Source organism: Phocoena sinus, chromosome 6, assembly GCF_008692025.1.
Source record: "Phocoena sinus isolate mPhoSin1 chromosome 6, mPhoSin1.pri, whole genome shotgun sequence".
Taxonomy (NCBI): Eukaryota; Metazoa; Chordata; class Mammalia; order Artiodactyla; family Phocoenidae; genus Phocoena; species Phocoena sinus.
The window spans coordinates 110,272,757-110,290,576 of record NC_045768.1 but is presented as its reverse complement, the minus strand read 5'-3'; the positions used below and the strand labels follow the sequence as shown (position 1 = coordinate 110,290,576).

The following is a 17,820-nucleotide window of genomic DNA, read 5'->3' as shown; positions in this document are numbered from 1 at the left end:
AAGCAAGAATACTTTGTGTTTATATATATTTTTCTGGAGAGTCCATAGCTTTCATCAGGTTCCAAAAAAGTTTAAAATCGCTTCCATAAAATGATCCTGACAGCCGTGAATGAAAAGATTAAGACAGGACTCAAAATATGAACCAGGCAAGCATTCCATTCAGCTGGAGGGCCACCTGTAGCTCAAAAAGTGATTGCTGCAGGGAGATCAGCTCGGTCCTTTGTGACCGCCTAGAGGGGTGGGATAGGGAGGGTGGGAGGGAGACGCAAGAGGGACGAGATATGGGGATATATGTACATGTATGGCTGATTCACTTTGTTATAAAGCAGAAACTAACACAACACTGTAGAGCAATTATACTCCAAGAAAAATGTTTTAAAGAAAAAAGTCATTGCTGGAGCTTGGCCCGTGACCTAATTCCAGCAATAAGAGGAGAGAGCAGTCAGGACTTGGGGAAGGGATTTGAGAGATGAGTCCAAGCCAGGGGCTTTGCGACTCCAGCCATCTCCTGAATAGGCCTGGTGTGTGTGTGTGTCGTAACAGGAAGTGGACATTCAGTGCATCCAACAAATAGGTCTAGCAATAAATTCCCTTGAAATCATTTGAAAAATTCAATGTTTAGTGAAGCCTCTTTGTAAAACCCTAGGATATACTGCCAGAATAATAATAGCTGTCATTGTGAGCCCTCTCATTCATCAGCAGAGAAATGAACCAGATAAACAGTTAACCTTTTTCTTTATTTAAAAGGCAACTATTGAGTAAGTACTATATGTTATGGACTGAATTATGTCCCCCACCTCCCAAATGCATAAGTTGAAGCCCTAACCCTTCAACAATATAACTATTTGGACATAGGGCCTTCAAGGAGGTAATTAACATTAAATGAGGTAATAAGGGTGAGGCCCTAACCCTATAGGACTGGTGTCCTTGTAAGAAAAGACACCAGGTGCCAGTGAAAAGGCCAGGTGAAAACACAGTAACAAGGCTGCCATCTTCATGCCAAGGTGGGAGGCCTCAGAGGAAACCAAACCTACCGACACCTTGATCTGAGACCTCCAGCCCCCAGAACTGTAAGAAATAAATTCCTGTTGTTTAAGCCGCCCAGTTTGTGGTATTTTGTTACGGCAGCCCAGCTGATGAATTCATTATACACCAAGAACTACACCAGGGGCTGGAGTTACAGAGATGGTTAAGGCATAGCTTCTCCGTAAGCTCACTGGCTTGAGGTAACACTGCAGGATCCTGCAAGAAACAGAACCAGCCCTTGGCCTCCCAAAGCCACCTGACACTAGGGTGAGCCTGCCAAACTTCCTCTTGAACTTGCCTGGACCGGCTGTTTAGGCTGTATGTGGGCCCAGACTCATTAGACCAGAACTAGACTAATGCTGGCTTTCTTTAAGACCTCTTTTGTTTTGTTCTGCATTGTTTTGTTTTGTTGTTCTGTTCTGCTCTATTTTCAGGGAAAAATAACATCTCACTCTCTCCCACAGAAAGGATAACTCACAATCTCATCAAACCCCAATTAGCTCGTTCTCAGAACTATCCACCCATTGAGTCTGTTCTGATTAATTACATTCAGTTAAGAAATCTGAGAGGAGGGAGATTATGCAAAATGCTCAGATTACAAGGAAATGTGATATTATCATTCAGAAAGCTGACCGAGCATTCAAACATTCAGAGATTATTACACTGGTTTTTGCATGAGATGGTGCTCCAGGGTGGAATTTCTGGTGTCACTGGTTTGGAGAGAGAACATTTGCTTTTTCATAGGAAATATTAAACAGTTTCCTTATTAGTTTTGCACGAATTTCCCTTGATACAGGACACAGTGGTGGAATGCTGGTCAGTGTGACTGAGAATTTTAAGGCTGGCCTCTGAAGCTCACTATTTCTGTTCCCCATCTGTTTGATTTTGTGTCAGATGGTAAGAAGGAGAGTGGGAATATTTTTATCACCACTCAGCTTTGTCCTCTACAAGATGGAAATGTTACGGCTTCATAATCGAGGGCCCGCAAAGAAATATTTCAGGGAAGTAGTTATACCATGTATTACACTACTAGTTAGTATCCCAAATGCAATTTGACATTTTCACCTTTTTTCCCCTTAAAGACCCAAGTCACCTCTTTTAATATGGTGTGTTTAACAATGATGAAGTTTACGGTAGAAAACTCAGACCCTGAACTATCTTACTTGAAAATAAGGGCAATTTGCCGTCCTTCCTTAGAAGGATGGCTATTAAACTCACGAATGAGTTCAAGAGAACCTACTTCTCCAGAGAACTTTAAAAGTCCACAGATGATCATGTGTCTCAGGGATTTTGCTGCAATCCTGTCCAGGTCAAAGGGTCACATCATCCTCAGAATCAACTCTATGAATTTGATTGCAGATTTTCATTAACTAACAGTCCTGAATTTTACACAAGAGCTTAACATCCCTCTATTCGATAAGCTTTTAAACCTGCCCACATTTCAATGATCGGACCTGAATTCAACAGGAAGAATTATTTTATCTGGACACCATGTTGTATGAGTCATCTCTCAAGTACGAAAAAAGTTGCTTTATGTTCGACGCCTGTGGCTATTACCCTCAGATCCTTGAGGATGATGTTGGAAGTGGATTTTCACGATTACCCTGGACAACATCGGAGATTTACTGGCAAATCATAGATGAACGCAGCATTGGCAGGAGTGTTTTCGTATTCATAGAACAGCACTCCAGGGGAAAATGACAGGAATAGGAAATGTCAAGGTATTCGTTAAAAGATGAGGTGTACAACGGGGCCGAGTCTGCGGAGATGGCTCCGTGCTGCTTCTCGAGTGTGATGACAACCACCTTGCCGGGGTGTCTTCCCACAATCTCGGCAGAGATGGGGCCACACTTCACACGAGCCAGCTTCTCCCCAAGGCACTCCCTTCAAAGCAGCATCCCCCCTCGTAAACCCCTTGACACACACGGGTGCTGTTGGTGCTGTTAGCAGCGTGGGAGGTGGTCTCCTCCTAGATCCCTTCTCTGCACGGACTACTCATATTAATTCCCGACTCACAGATCTCCTTCTGGCAACTCTTCCTGTAGATACTCTTGAACTCTCCCTGTAAAAATTTCCTTCAGGTCTCATTTCCCCTCCTCCCGTCCAGCTTTAATGGACTAGTCTGAGTTTTGTAAATTGCAGGGAGAAAACCAGGGCATGGGTGACTCTGTTCATCTCCTAAGCTACTCCTTACACTTTACCCAGAAGAGGTCTGCTTTCATGTTTCTGACATACAATGCGCTTTTGTCTCATAACGTGTGTGTGCATAACTCATACCAAAGCGTGAACAGTCGCTGCCTGAGCTTTCAGAAACTTTTGCTCGGCCGAGCCAGTCGGTCACTGGCTTTTGCCAGCCGTGCACCCCTTCGAGGATGTGTACTAAACTAGTTCCTTCCTTGCCTCTGTGAAATTACAACACCAAAACCTAAGGGGAAAAAAATCCAAACTAAAAAAAAAAAAAAAAAAAGTCATAGTTCCTAAGAGTTCGTATTCTTGTGTGCTCCAGGGATCACAATTGTTCCGTCTTCTCTGCTTTGCAAAGGATATATATAAGTCATCACTATTCTGCCATTCTCTAACTTTTCTTTTCGGAAAGTGGACTCTTTTAAAAAGCCAGATTCAAAATCTAGGGTCTCGTGCAGAGGTCAGGAAATGCTTGCTCCCCTTAACACCCCCGTGATGCCTTCTCTGGTACCAGCACCCCTTCCCCCCGCTCAGAGTCCAGCCATCGTGGGCAAGCAGCTGGGCCCCTTCAGCCCTGGACCTGGACCACTGGTCACTTGTCCATCCCTGGGCTGCCAGTGGTTTACCAAAGCTCCCTGATCGTTAAAGTGGTTTTATTTCTTTTTTGGTTTGTTTTTTCTTTTTCTTTATTGAAGTATAGTTGATTTACGATGCGACACATCATTATTTGGAATGGCTACAAAGTATTCCATTGTATGCCTCTATCATAATATATTTAAACAATTCCCTATCAATGGATAATGGATATTTATGTTGCTTTGATTTTTTTTAAGTGGTTTTATTTCTAACACTGCTTCAGCTTCTCTACCTCAGTCAGACTCCAGCCCAAATTTGGACTGAGATCACTTCTTTTCTAACCCCAAGGATTCATAGCTTTCTTTCATCTCCATGTATCCCTTTGAGCTCAGTTAAGCATTTACCACAGACTTATCACCCAAAACTGCACTCTTCTGGTGAATTAATTATATCCATTTCCATAATGTGGTGTAAGAGCTCAGATATGGGGATCAGAAACATAGGTACAAATCCCGCTTGCCATCTACCGGTCGTATAATCATGGACAAACCATTTCATTTCCCAGAGCCTCAGTTGCCCATGGGAATGGATACACAGCACAGCAGTGGTGCAGATGAAGAAGTGAAATAATGGTTGTGAATGCTCCTAATTTAGTATGAAGTAGGTACTCTCATTTCTCTTCCTTCTATCAGAGAAAGTTACTTATCATAACTCTAATAAGTGGTTTGTGTTTATACAAATCTTCCTCCGTATCTATTTGCGCAAATCAAAATGTTTTTGGCGATTAATCCTTAATCTGAAAGTTCTATTCTGAAACTGGATATTGTCGTTTCACAAACAATACTCACAATCCTTCATTTCAAGTGGCAGGACATAGTTTTAGAAATAGACTATTTGGAGCAGAACACATACAAGTCTGCAGGCCCTATGGTAATATTTCTGCCGTGGGCTCATCGCTTTCTTGCACAATGTAAGCCAGGCTTCCGAAATGAGCAGTTCCAGTAGGTCCCAGGGCAAGAGAGAGATGCCAAAGCAATTAAGTTTATGGTAAATTCAGAAGAGGAAAATGTGCATACGACAGGAAGAAAATCTCTGTGGGCTTAATTTCTAGGAAAGGCAGGAGTCATCTCTGCCAGCAGCCACGGGACGCCACTAGCGTGGAGCATTTAGGGGTGGAATGATCTGCTCGAGCAGAAACAGTTTGACTGCCACAAGGCAGAACCTTCCCCACCGAAGGTCCTAGAAGGATAATGAGAGCGTTTTCAGTACTTTGCATTTATATGCTGGGTTTTTTTTTTAATTTTTGTGGAGTATAGTTGATTGCCAATGTTGTGTTAGTTTCAGGTGTACAGCAAAGTGATTCAGATGTTTTATATATATATTCTTTTTCAGATTCTTTTCCATTATACATTACTACAAGATACTGGGAACAGTTCCCTGTGCTCTACAGTAGGTCCTTGTTGTTTATCTATTTTATATATAAACGTGTATCTATTTTAATCCCAAACTCCTACTTTATCCCTCCCCTTCCATCTGCTGTTTTTAATTTCTAAAAGCACCTCACCATTTTTTTTATCCGCCTCACATGAATTAGGGAGGGCTCATATATAATTCTGTTCTCAAGTCTCCCCATCCCAGAAAGGTTGTTCCGTGTTAATTCTGCTTTTCCTCATTCCCATCGAGGTCAAGCTTCCTGAAAGAGGAGCTTGCATTGGTTGCCTCCCATTTTTCCTCTGTCCACTTGGCCATCTGTCTCCTGCCTTCACTGACCTTGGAAACTGAAACTGTCCTTGGAAAGGCCCCTGGGGACCTCCTAGCAGCCAAGTCCAATGGCCCCTCCCAGCCCCCCCTGACCTCACTAAGGAATTTGACCCTGCTGACCCCCGCCCCCCTCCACGTCCACTTCTTGAAACCCTTCTCTCTGCCTTCTCTCTGGCTCTCCTCTTACTTTCCCGGCTTTTTCCCGACAACTGGTTCTTTGACTGCTTCCCAGAGAAACCAGTCCCCGGAATTCCATCCTCAACCCTCCTCCTCTTTGCTGTGCAATATCACATCCTCCTCTGACTCTACTGCTCAGTCAGGTTCCAGGCAGGAGGCAGAAATCACACCAGTAATCTGAACAGGGAAATCTTCATGGGCAGAAAAGCATTAACTAGTAAAAGGGGTAAAATGGACTTTAAAGGGCACAGAAGTAGCCACCTTCAGGGAACGTGAGCAAGGTGGGAACTCAGAGGCTTAGGAGAGCCCACCCCTCCCCCTCCCTCCCCTCCCCCTTCCCCCACCTCTCCCCTTCCCTTCCCCTCCCCCACCCCTCCCCCTCCCCTCCCTCTCTCTCTCTCCCTCTCTCTCCCTCCCCCACCGCTCCCCTCCCCCTTCCCCGGCCCCTCCCCCTCCCCCCTCTCCTCACCCCCTCCCCCAGCAAGGAGGAAGGTCAGGCCTCCTTTGCCAGGTATGGCTGCTGCAAACAGCCCCACCAGGTGGTGGTGAGGACACCTGCAGGAGGCAGGAGCCCCGGTGAATCCATGAGGACCTCTCAGGTGAGGCCGCTTCCTTCTGCCCCACCCCCACACACCCACGTGCTGATATACATGGGAAAACAGGGCACACAAAAGAAGGAAAGAGTCTTCCTCCTGCTCTGAACCTTCCATTAGCAAAGCCTACAGTTGTAACCAGTGCGAGGAAAATGTCTACAGGGTCCACCCTGAGTACCACAAAGCGAGGCAGAGGGGGTAAGTGTGGAGTTGAGAGGCGATGTCTTAATAATCGGCATAGTGGATGATTTCCAAATCTGAATTTCTTACACTGACCTCCCTCCCAAACTTCAGACTGTCTATGTATGGATGTCACCAAGACACCTCGAACTCAGCACATCTTCATTATCCACAAGCAAACAATTGTCAAGACCTGCAAATGTTCTCTGAAAAAAAAAATGTGTCTGCAGTACACCTCTCCCTTTGAATACGTATACATTCTTTGGATACATTCTATCACTACCTCTACCAGAGTTCAGATTCTCATTATCCATTAGAACTGGTGCCTATGCTCACAACAGCATTACTCTTCATCTCTCTTTCCCATTAACACCAGAATTGACTGCCTGAAATAAGACTTTCTTCTCAAAAACTTCTAATAATTCTCTCTGCCAACAGCACAAGGTCTACATTGCTTATCTTGGTATTTGCGACCTTCCCAAAATGGCACCAATCTACCCCCCCAGCCTCATTTTTCTATGCATCCCAATACTGCAATAAAGCTAACATTTATGGAGCAATTAGTATGAACCAGACACTAATGCAAGCACCTTTTATGTATAATCTCATTTAATCATCACATCAAATTTCTCATGTATCATTATTATTATCTTCATTTTACAGAAGAGTAAACAGGCAAAAGGAAGCTGAATAAGTTGCTTAAAGGCCTACAGCTAGTAAATGGTGACATCAAACTCTAAACCCAGGCAGTCTAATTCCAGAATCTATACTCCTATATACATTATATTTCTTTCTAAAAATAAATACATGTAAGAATAAATTTAACCAACAGGGCAAAAGACATATACAAACATTACTGAAAGGAATTTTAAAAGATCTAAATAAATGTTCATGGATTAGAAGACAATATTGTTAATACTACCCAAAAATACTACGGCAACACTGCTCAAAGAAATCTACAGGCAATCCCTATCAAAACTCCAAGGGCTTTTTTTTGCAGCAATAGAAAAACTCATTCTGAAGTTCATATGGAATCTGAAGAATCCTAAATAGTCAAAACAACCTTGAAGAAGAACAAAGTTGGAGGACTCACACTTCCTGATTTCAAAACACAACACAAAGTTACAGTAATCAAAAATGTGTGGTACTCCGATGATCCAGCAATCCCACTTCTGGGCATATATTCAAAGGAAATGAACCAACCAAAAACCAAGAAGCAAGTAAATGTGAACTGTTTGTCATACCGGCATTTCCTGATTGGATAATTTATGCTTTAGTCTTCCTCTCCCAGGAAGGCAAAGGTTGGTAAACTTAGACTCGCCCAGCAATTAATCTTCTAATAGTTTATCCCATTTGAAATGACCCCGATAGTCAATGAATTCTCTTTATTGAACTTAAAGTTAGCAAAATCTGGTGGGACTATGTTAGACAGACATTCCCAAAACATAATTATTCCTATAGAGTTTACCTAAAAGCTCTTATCTCATTTACATTTAAGTTTCATCATATCAAGTTATTTTCCTTGCTGACAAATTTGCAACAGATATAATAAGGTTTATTTGACCTCCAGTAAACCTAGGTACAACAGAAGTATTATACTTAACATTGATGACTCTAAAAACATGTCTATATCTATCAAACCAATAAGCTTCAGTAGCTTCAATAAGATATCAATTCAGTACTGAATATTTCCCAGATCACATGAACCTGAAATTCATTCTATGTCTGAGAATTCATATAAGCTTGTAATTTCTTTTAAGCAAATAAATAGAGCTCATCCACAAACCAATCTTGGCAACGCCATCTAGAAGCAGAGACACCTCATATTTATAAGGTACACATAGACATGCATATATCTCTACAGACACAGAGATCTCACAGTTTTCCTGCTACAGCTTAAACGGCCTCTCTTTTTTGTCCTCACTCTCAGGGATTAAAGTTCCTGAGAGCCCACGTAGATCATTTATATCTCAAAAGGCACAGGGAGAGAAATACCAATTCCACCTAGAAAGCCAAATTCCTCTAACAGCATAAGCAAAAACGCGTTTTACAATGTCAAAAGCTTTCCATTGGGGGCATTTTCACGGCTTTTTTTTTTAGTTTCTAAATAGCCGATTCAGTTTAAACAAATAACAGGAATAGAGAATAATCCATATCATTCACACGCCTCACTTGCCGAGGAACAGGAATCAGTATTCAAGTTAACGTTCGCCTCGGCTCTTAGCTCAGCCTCCATGGCCTTTCTTAATATGAACGACGATGGCCAGCCCACAGCTGTGGCCAATATCTCTGCAACAGCCGTAGGGGTGTCTAGGAGTTCTCTGTACTCTCTCGGCGGCCCCCATTCATCAAGGTCAGCCACTGCAAGACCCCGATACTAGTGGACGGCCACCCCAGGGTTACCCCCGAAACTTTCAGGCCCCACGTGTTAGTCGTCGGCCCCAAAACTTTCCATTCCCCGTCCTAACTTCCCGACATCTCGGTGCTCACGGCCGTTTCCTCCGTCTCCTGGCTACTCCACCAAATGTTGGGCTGCACCCCGCAGGCCTACAAGGCCTGTACTTGCCCAGCTTTAAGACGGAAGGAAGAGCCCGGAGTCAGCGACAGAGGCATCAGTGGTTAACGCATAGGGGAGCTTACATGTCTGAGGCAGGGTCCTGGGGCCACTCCCACTGTGAACGGTGAACGGCGGGCAGAACATGGAGGCAGTCTTGGCTCCCAGGGGCAGGGGGAAACCCAGTTACAGGGTGATCGATGTCAGGTGAGCTCGTCGGTTACCAGGAAACCAGCAGAGGAGCACACCCCTTCCCTCCCATTGGATGAGGTATCATGGTGGAGACGTTCTGATATCAAGGTTAGAACAATCACCAGCTGGGGCCGGGCAAGTACGTAGGGAGGTCAGTCACGTGAGTTAGGTGGTAGCGATTCAAAAAGAAGTAACTGTTAAACGCTAGTGGGTCGCCTGTAACACGTGCTGGGCCTGATTGTGAATAATGCAGCACACATTCAAGGCAGGAATAAGACGAACAAAGTCTGAGGACCTAATGTAAAACACGCTGACCGTAGTTGATAACACCGAATTGTACAATTGAAACTAGCTAAGCAAGGAGAGCTTGAAAGTTCTTACAAAAAAAAAGATCAATATGTGAGGGGATGGCTGTGTTAATTAACTAAATGAGGAGAATCCCTTCACAACGTATTCACTCACCACAATGCATACTTTAAATATCTAATTTTAGGACTTCCCTGGTGGCACAGCGGTTAAGAATCCACCTGCCAATGCAGGGGACACGGGTTCCAGCCCTGATCTGGAAAGATCCCACATGCTGCAGAGCAACTAAGCCCGTGCTCCACAACTACTGAAGCACGCGCGCCCAGAGCCCATGCTCCGCGACAAAAGAAGCCACCGCAATGAGAAGCCCACGCACCGCAACGAAGAGCAGCCCCCGCTCGCCGCAACTAGGGAGAGCCCGTGCATAGCAGCAACGAAGACCCAATGCAGCCAAAAATAAATTTTAAAAACTAATTAAATAAATATCTAATTTTATATATCAATGATACCTCAATAAAAGCTGAATTTGAAAAAATAAAAAGGTTTATGGGCTCTCAGAAGAGAAATCCTTTCCCCACTTTACTAGTCAAATCCAATCAAAGCTACAAGACCCTGAAAGAAAACTGGCCCCATCAGGTTTATTGGCAGCTGAGGTGCCTGCGAAGCCCTCTCGGCGCTACAGCATGCCGTGGGCACCAAAAAGGTCACAGTTTTCCAAGAATGAAAAAATAATGATCAGCAACAGAGCTCTGGGATTTGAAGAAACGTTGTCCATAGGAAGGAGAATCACTAAGCAACAGTTTTTGGAGCCCATCAGTCCAGTCTCTGCAGCCGTCTTCACGGTCTTGAGGACCCTGACCCCACCAGGGGTCTCCATCTCCCCCAGACATGCCCCGCCCAGTGAGGACACCATGCCAGAAGGGGTTCAAGAATCATTGGTCCTGATGCGTCAGGACTTTCTGGATCACAAGGGACTAGGCATGCTTTCAAAGAAGCGGACAGATTTCTGGAGGGTTGAATACGAATTTCTTTGTATGAATTTTTTTAACTGAGATGTAATTGACCCGTAACATATTACTTTCAGGTGTCCACATAATGATGTGATATTTGTACATATTACAAAATGATTACCACGATAAGTCTAGTTAATATCTGTCACCACAGAGTGGCTAATTTTCTTGTGATGAAAGCATTTAAGACCTACTGTCTTAGCAGCTTTCAAATATACAACACAGTATGGTTAACTATCCTGGCCGTGCTGTACATCACATACCCAGGACTTATTTATTTTATAACTGAAAGTCTGTACCTTTTTTTAGCATATTTTGGGGGGGCCCCCTCACCGTGCAGCATGTGGGATCCCGACCAGGGATCGAACCCGCGCCCCCTGCATTGGAAGCTTGGAGTCTTAACCACTGGACCGCCAGGGAAGTCCCCTGGAAGTCTGTACCTATTGACCCCCTTCACCATTTCACCCACAAATCCTTTTTTATTTTTCATTGTATACCAGTATCTAGCATAGTGGCTGGGACATACCAGGTACTTAATGTTTGTTGAATGAGTCACGAATGTACCACTTCTTACTTAAAACACCCCAAGTCTATGGGGGGCGAGAGGATAGCAAACCATGCTCTAGCGTTCGTTGAGCTGAGGCGAGTCTCTCTTCGACAACCAACTGAATTACCTGTCAGCCACCTCGACATTTATTTCACACGCCCCTTCTCCTGTGCCTCTTTTATAAAACCTCTCACGTTGGGGAGGAAAAGCCAAGGTTCCAGCTGAGCCTGACGTCTCTTGCAGACCTAAGAAATCCTTCACCCTCTGCCAGATCTTTTCCTAATCCTTGTCCAACAGATTATCTCTGTACTCCTGTCATACACCTTGAGTCCCTTTTGCCCCATTTTTCTCCTGCTTCCCACCCGTTCCTAGTCAAGCACCATCTCACTTTCTAATCCTGCCCCGTGTCTCTCAGATTCCTTGATGCAATTTTAGTGCTGCCAAGTCCCGGTGCTGGACGTCACAGGAACAGAACAGGAAAATTCCCTGCTCTGCATTGATGTATTGTGTCCCTGTCCTGGATCTGGGCGTGTGTTTGCCTGTGAACTGCTTTTCCTTCAGCCGCAAATACAGAGCCCCTGGTGGGAAAAGTCCAGATCATTTGTGTTTTTTCTTGTCTACTTTGTTTTTAGAAAGAAAACTTTATTCAAGTGGATAAGCAAGGATTAGGGTCCGTTCTGTTGGGATTTTACTCATCTGTTTATTATGACAGAGCTGTGCTTATGAGCCGAAGATGGGATGTGCATTCCAAATGAAGAGGTGGGAATGAAAACAGCAGCAGGTGAGGCTGGCCTGATGAGCCTTGAGCCCAGGTGCCCGCCTTGTCCTCTAGGGGACTCTCCGCATCTCTTCTCTGGCACAGTGATGGGCTGAAATCTACACAGATGTGGACAATTATGGCTTGGAAACTTGAAATTTGGTTTCTGCAGCCATTTATCCCATTGTCTACACAGATGCCGTTTGCGTGAGAATTTAGAACATTCGAGGACAGGAATTATGCATATAATTTATCAGTAATTTTACACTTGTTTGAGGGTGCATATTCAAAAACTTTCTCGTTGACATGTACACACTACTATATTTAAAATGGATAACCAACAAGGACCTACTGTAGAGCACAGGGAGCTCTGCTCAATATTACGTAACAACCTAAATGAAAGAAGAATTTGAAAAAGAGGGCTTCCCTGGTGGCACAGTGGTTGGGAGTCCGCCTGTCGATGCAGAGGACGCGGGTTCGTGCCCCGGTCTGGGAAGATCCCACATGCGGCGGAGCGGCTGGGCCCGTGAGCCATGGCCGCTGGGCCTGCGCGTCGGGAGCCTGTGCTCCGCAACGGGAGAGGCCACGGCAGTGAGAGGCCCGCGTAACACAAAAAAAAAAAAAAAAAAAAAAAGAATTTGAAAAAGAATAGATACATGTATATGTACAACTGAATCACTTTGCTGTACACCTGAAACTAACACAACATTGTTAATCAACTATACTGCAATATAAAATAAAAAGTTTAAAAATTTTTCTCATTTAAAAAAAAAAAAGGAACATTCAAGAGTTTAGAAAACGGTTTTCTCTACCCCTGCTAGAGCCCTTTCACTCTCATAGCATTTAGAAACAGAAAGAGGCTCTCTGACGTCTTTGGTGCAGATCCTCGGGCAGGTCTGGCAGGAACACTGCCCGGCATCCCTGGCTGTTCCAGGTCCTTTCCTTCCCCAAGTCCTTCTCTTCCAAGAGCAGAGCCCGTGTAGCTCGTCCCTCTGCAGCCACGTGGCCATAAACCGATAGCAGCTGCTTTTCCCTCCCGGTGGATCAGAGCTCCTGGACTCAGGAGAGGGAACAAGAATGCCCTGAAGGTGCCTTTAGCATCCACTGACACTGGTTCTCTAAGAAGAGTGAGTCTGTGAATTCAGTGGCCAGGAGTAAAGAGAGAGCTCTGTCCAGAGTTCTCTCGGGCAGCCCTTGGGTGGAGCAGCTTTAGAAACCAACAACCTGGCCCCAGATAAGATCAGACGGGCGCTGATGGATGCTGGCCTCTGGAGAGAGATGCAAGCTCAGACTTCTGCCCCTCAGGGTGCTTCTCTTTCACCAAACAAACTGGATCACACACCTGGGAGCTGAGTCCACAAAAGGCCTATTTTAAGTGTGGCTCCCCAAATTCTACAGTAAAATTGCTCCCTGGCGCTTGACTGAGGAGGTGGAGAAAAGGTGAAGGAAGTGGGAGTGACTGGGGAGCTCACCGACACGCCCTAGTTCATCCCCTGTCCTTCAAGATCGTCCATGAGGCTAAGAGGAAAGAGTCAATTCATTTGCAAGGGGGGAGGGGGAGCTTGGGGGCTGGCAAACATTTTCCCTCTTTCAACTTCAAATGTGGAGTCTATGGTGCCCAGGAAAGTGAATAGAAAAGTGCTTGTGTGTGTGTCCACTTACAGTTTGTCCACTTGTTTTTGCAAGAGTGTCCATAGCTCTCCTTGGATTCTCGGAGAGGTCCGCAGGCCAAAGTGGGTTCAGAACTGTTGCCCTGTGTCCTCCATTATTTCACATCCCCTGTCATCGGGGACAGACACCCCGAGAATAGTGGTCCAGTAGCAGAAGACAAACCCCAGCTGTTGCCAAATTCCGTGGATAAGGAAACTGGTATCCACCACGTTGATTCCCTCCTGAATGACACTATACCAGCCTCTACTCCTAAAGGAAGTGGAAATGAAACAGCTCTCTCCACCACACCCCATCCAGGCATCATTTATTCCATTCGTGATACCCAGTACATCACATGACAACCTCCTCTCTGCCTCATCGCCCCATCCCAGGAGGATCAGGCCCCATGCAGGCATCCTTCCATCCTGGAGAGACTCCTTATCTACTCATTCTGGACAAAAGAACCGTGACTAAAACGATCACTTGAGTCCACCCTGTTCTTGTTTCCATTCTTAGTGGTACCTAAAGGGATTATTATAATCCAGGACTCTACAAAGGCATGGAAAGGATTGTGACCCTTGAGCTTATCTAAGCAGACACACCTCAGTAACAAACTATAGACAATGCCCAGCTCTGCAGCTGGATGCGGTTCTGATGCCAACAGGAAGATTGGTGGAAGCTTCACACGGGAAGATGCGACATGGGGATGTGTCTGCAACCAGACTCTCTCCACTGGTGTTTCTGCTGTTGATATTTTTCACCCTTTTCCCACCCCCAACTGTTCAGTTCTTTATATCCATGTTAACAAAATACTTGCTAAGAATTATGAGTGTTTTTTTCTCATTCTGCAACTTTTCAAAGTCCAGACATGATGTAGAGAAACTTCATCCAGTAAAGGATTCCACCAACGGTACTATCCTTCCTGTTTTGCTAATACTCTAGGATGGCATTAATTTATCATCCAGGAGAAATGTTAAACCAGGATGACAGGTGCAGACAAAGACCATCCCAGGCCGCTGGGGGCGTCAGGTGACCACATACTTACACAGTGATCTCTTCCTCACAGCTTTTATCTGCACCACCTGCCTCATAGCGGAGCTCTCCCAGCTAAGGTAGTGAAGGGAGAAGATGCTCTGAACTACCTGGAAAAGAAAAATCTCCCATCATACAGAAGTCATGGACTCCACGTTCGTGCTCCTGGATTGTAGCTTCACACACTGCCTGGCTGAGGTTTTACTGTTCAATCTTCCCATGTTCTTTTACACGTAGACTGGGCAATGTTATAGTTAATCCTCTGATTTCTCTCCATAAATTGCATATAAATTTAAGGCATCATTCAATCATCATGGAATCAAAAAAAAAAAAAAAAATACCGAATCTCCACCAGGATTGTCAGGAACCAGGGGTACAATGAAAAACAGCCCATCGTCATCCTGTCTTCTTTCCACAGCTTCGAAACGTGGCAGCCAACCTTTGCGTGGACAGCAAGCACGGAGCCACAGGGACCGAGCTGAGGCTGGACGTCTGTGTCAAGGACGGTTCTGAGAGGACGTGGTCTCATGAACAGGTGCGTTATGGGGGGAGGGGCTGAGGCAGGCGGGGGGTGGCAGTGTGGGAACAAACCTCTAGGTGGGACCTGGGTGAGGCCCTGAAAGGTCACCACCCAGCTCTGCAGTCAAGGGAATCACTTCACTTCTTTGTTTCCGTTTCTTCTCAGAACAGTCATGATTGTTAATTGAGATCGTGTATAAAAATATGCTTTAAATAATAGAAAGGGGGACTTCCCTGGTGACGCAGTGGTTAAGCACGCTCCCAATGCAGGGGGCCCGGGTTCGATCCCTGGTCAGGGAACTAGATCCCGCATGCCGCGGAGCAACTCAGAGTTCGCACGCCACAACTAAGGAGCACACGTGCCACAACTAAGGAGCCCACCTGCCGCAACTGAGACCCGGCACAACCAGATAAATAGATAAAATAAATACGAAAAAAAATAAAATAAAAGGGTGGCAAAAGATAGACCATGCTTTTAAAAAACTAATAATAACAGAAAGGGTGGTAGAGATGTTGATTGTGACCCTAGTCTTCTATTGCCTTTCCCAGAATGGCAGTTTTCAAACCACGAAAAGCTTGTAGAGTGCTACGTAACTCTCCCAAGCAAATTTCATGGTTTTACTGAAAGACTCTCGGTTATTCTGTAAGTTTTTGTGACTTTCTCTAATCTTATTTTCCCTCTCTGGCTGTTTACTGAAAAGAATACTTTACATACACCTCTCATCGTAGCAGCAGTTTGTAATCTCCCACACAAAGGATCACTTGGAGGCAATAACTCCCCAGCATGGACTCCAGGGGAGGCTTCAAGACTATTTATTGCTTTTGCTTGAAAAACATTTCAGAGCAATTCAGTTTATTAAGTGAGGTATGATTCCTGACCCTCTTTGAAACACCCTTGAAAGGGGCTTTCCTCACACTGTGTCACCTGTAAAAGAGGAGAGACGGTGGGTAGAATTATGTCTGCCCGTTTTTATTATTTGAATATTAAATTATAAAATATTTCAAATAGGAAACTATAAAAGAATTACGGCACATCCTGGTGTACTCATCACACGGATTGAACGAGTATCTACAGCTACTGCCATATTTCTTAGAAGAAAAAAATGTACAGATACAGTGAAAACCCCTCCGCCCCCCCGTCCCTCCCTCTACAAAAGGATACATCTCAAGTTCAAGATCCTACGTCGGGCTTATGCCTTGTCTTCCAGAATTGTCCACAATGCTTCTCTCATGAAAACCAAGAGTAGGCAAGCAGTCTCCAGTAAGGCATTAGTTCTCTCCTCCAGCGGTTCCTCAAGTGTCCATCTTTTTTTTTTTTTTTCAGTACGCGGGCCTCTCACTGTTGTGGCCTCTCCCGTTGCGGAGCACAGGCTCCGGACGCGCAGGCTTAGCGGCCATGGCTCACGGGCCCAGCCACTCCGCGGCATGTGGGATCTTCCCAGACCGGGGCACGAACCCGTGTCCCCTGCATCGGCAGGCGGACTCTCAGCCACTGCGCCACCAGGGAAGCCCTCAAGTGTCCATCTTGAACATCAAGTCAGTGAAGCTCCCCGTCCCCCAGCCTGGGTTCTCCACGAGTGGTTTGGGTGTGCAGACCCGGCCTGTCGGCCTCTCTCCACCCCCTCTCCACCGAGCATCCCCATCCCTCCGGCCTGCAGTACAGCGCAGAGCCGCTGACTGAGGAAAACAGCAGCAGCAGACCAAGCCCACGGCACAGCCCAGAGTCCACCCAAACAACCCCTAACCCAACACCACCCCTCCCCGGCCGGGAACCGGGCCCCTGTCCTCTTCTCCCGCAGCCTCATGGTCTTCTAGAAGGATCATGGGCCTTCGGTCAGGCTAACCTAGATCCCAGCCAGTTGAACCTGTGCGTCCTTGTGAAATCGTTATATCTTTCGAGGCCATAGTCCCTCCCCCTTTAAACAGGGACAATAACACCCACCTCACGGACAGGGTTATTGTGAGAATCAATATCATCCGTGATGTCCCAGCATCTTGCACAGATAGGAGGTGCAGAGCAAATATACTTTGTCTTCTTCCTTCTCACAACCTTCCCCGCAGATCGCTTTATACCAACCCCAAACTAGAAATCTCCTGCCATCCAAGGCAGCTGCCAAACATCGAATACTACGTCTCACTCAAATACACCCTCCACGTGTGGACACGTATCAGATGGGTTTTAAGAAGGCCCTGCAGCTCAAGGGTCACTGGGGGGTGTGGAATATCCGTGGAAGCTGACAGCCTACTCCATCCTCTGTCCCTTTCTATAAGCACCACGGGGATGTGACCAGGGCGGTGGACGGTGCCAGCCTGTTTCCCCCAAGAAGCAGTTCAGACTGCAGCCTGGGAACAAAAGAGAAGGCTTCAAGGCCAGTCAGTAAGGCTGGCATCTAGGGTGGGAAAGGATATTTTTTTAAAAAGAAAAAGGAGAATGCCATAAGGAAAATCCGTATCGGTTGGGTTAAAGTTCACTCTGCCATCTCTATTCAGCCTAACCAAGAGACATGCCTATCTAGCTGGCTGATACGAAGGATACATACCTGAATGCCTGGATCAGGTGGAACATCTCCATCCCCTGCAATGTGCTAGAATGAAATATGCTCTGGGCTGCAGATTTTGTTTGACGGCTGCACGTAAATATAAAGAGAACCAGCTACACTGCATACATTTAAAATTTTTTGGTTCACTTCCTCCCCGACCCCGCCCCACCCCAAGCTAAACTACAAAAAGCTATGACGTGTAATTCCAGAAACAGT

General features: G+C 45.5%; 1 protein-coding gene across 1 annotated transcript in view; it reads left to right on the top strand.

Annotated features, from left to right (window-relative positions):
- Positions 1-17,820, top strand: part of GALNTL6 (polypeptide N-acetylgalactosaminyltransferase like 6) — a 1,139,747-nt gene that overhangs the window by 1,098,246 nt on the left and 23,681 nt on the right. Inside the window, exon 10 of the mRNA XM_032633792.1 lies at positions 14,964-15,080. Coding sequence (XP_032489683.1) covers positions 14,964-15,080 — 117 coding nt within the window. The remainder of the gene's footprint in view (positions 1-14,963; positions 15,081-17,820) is intronic.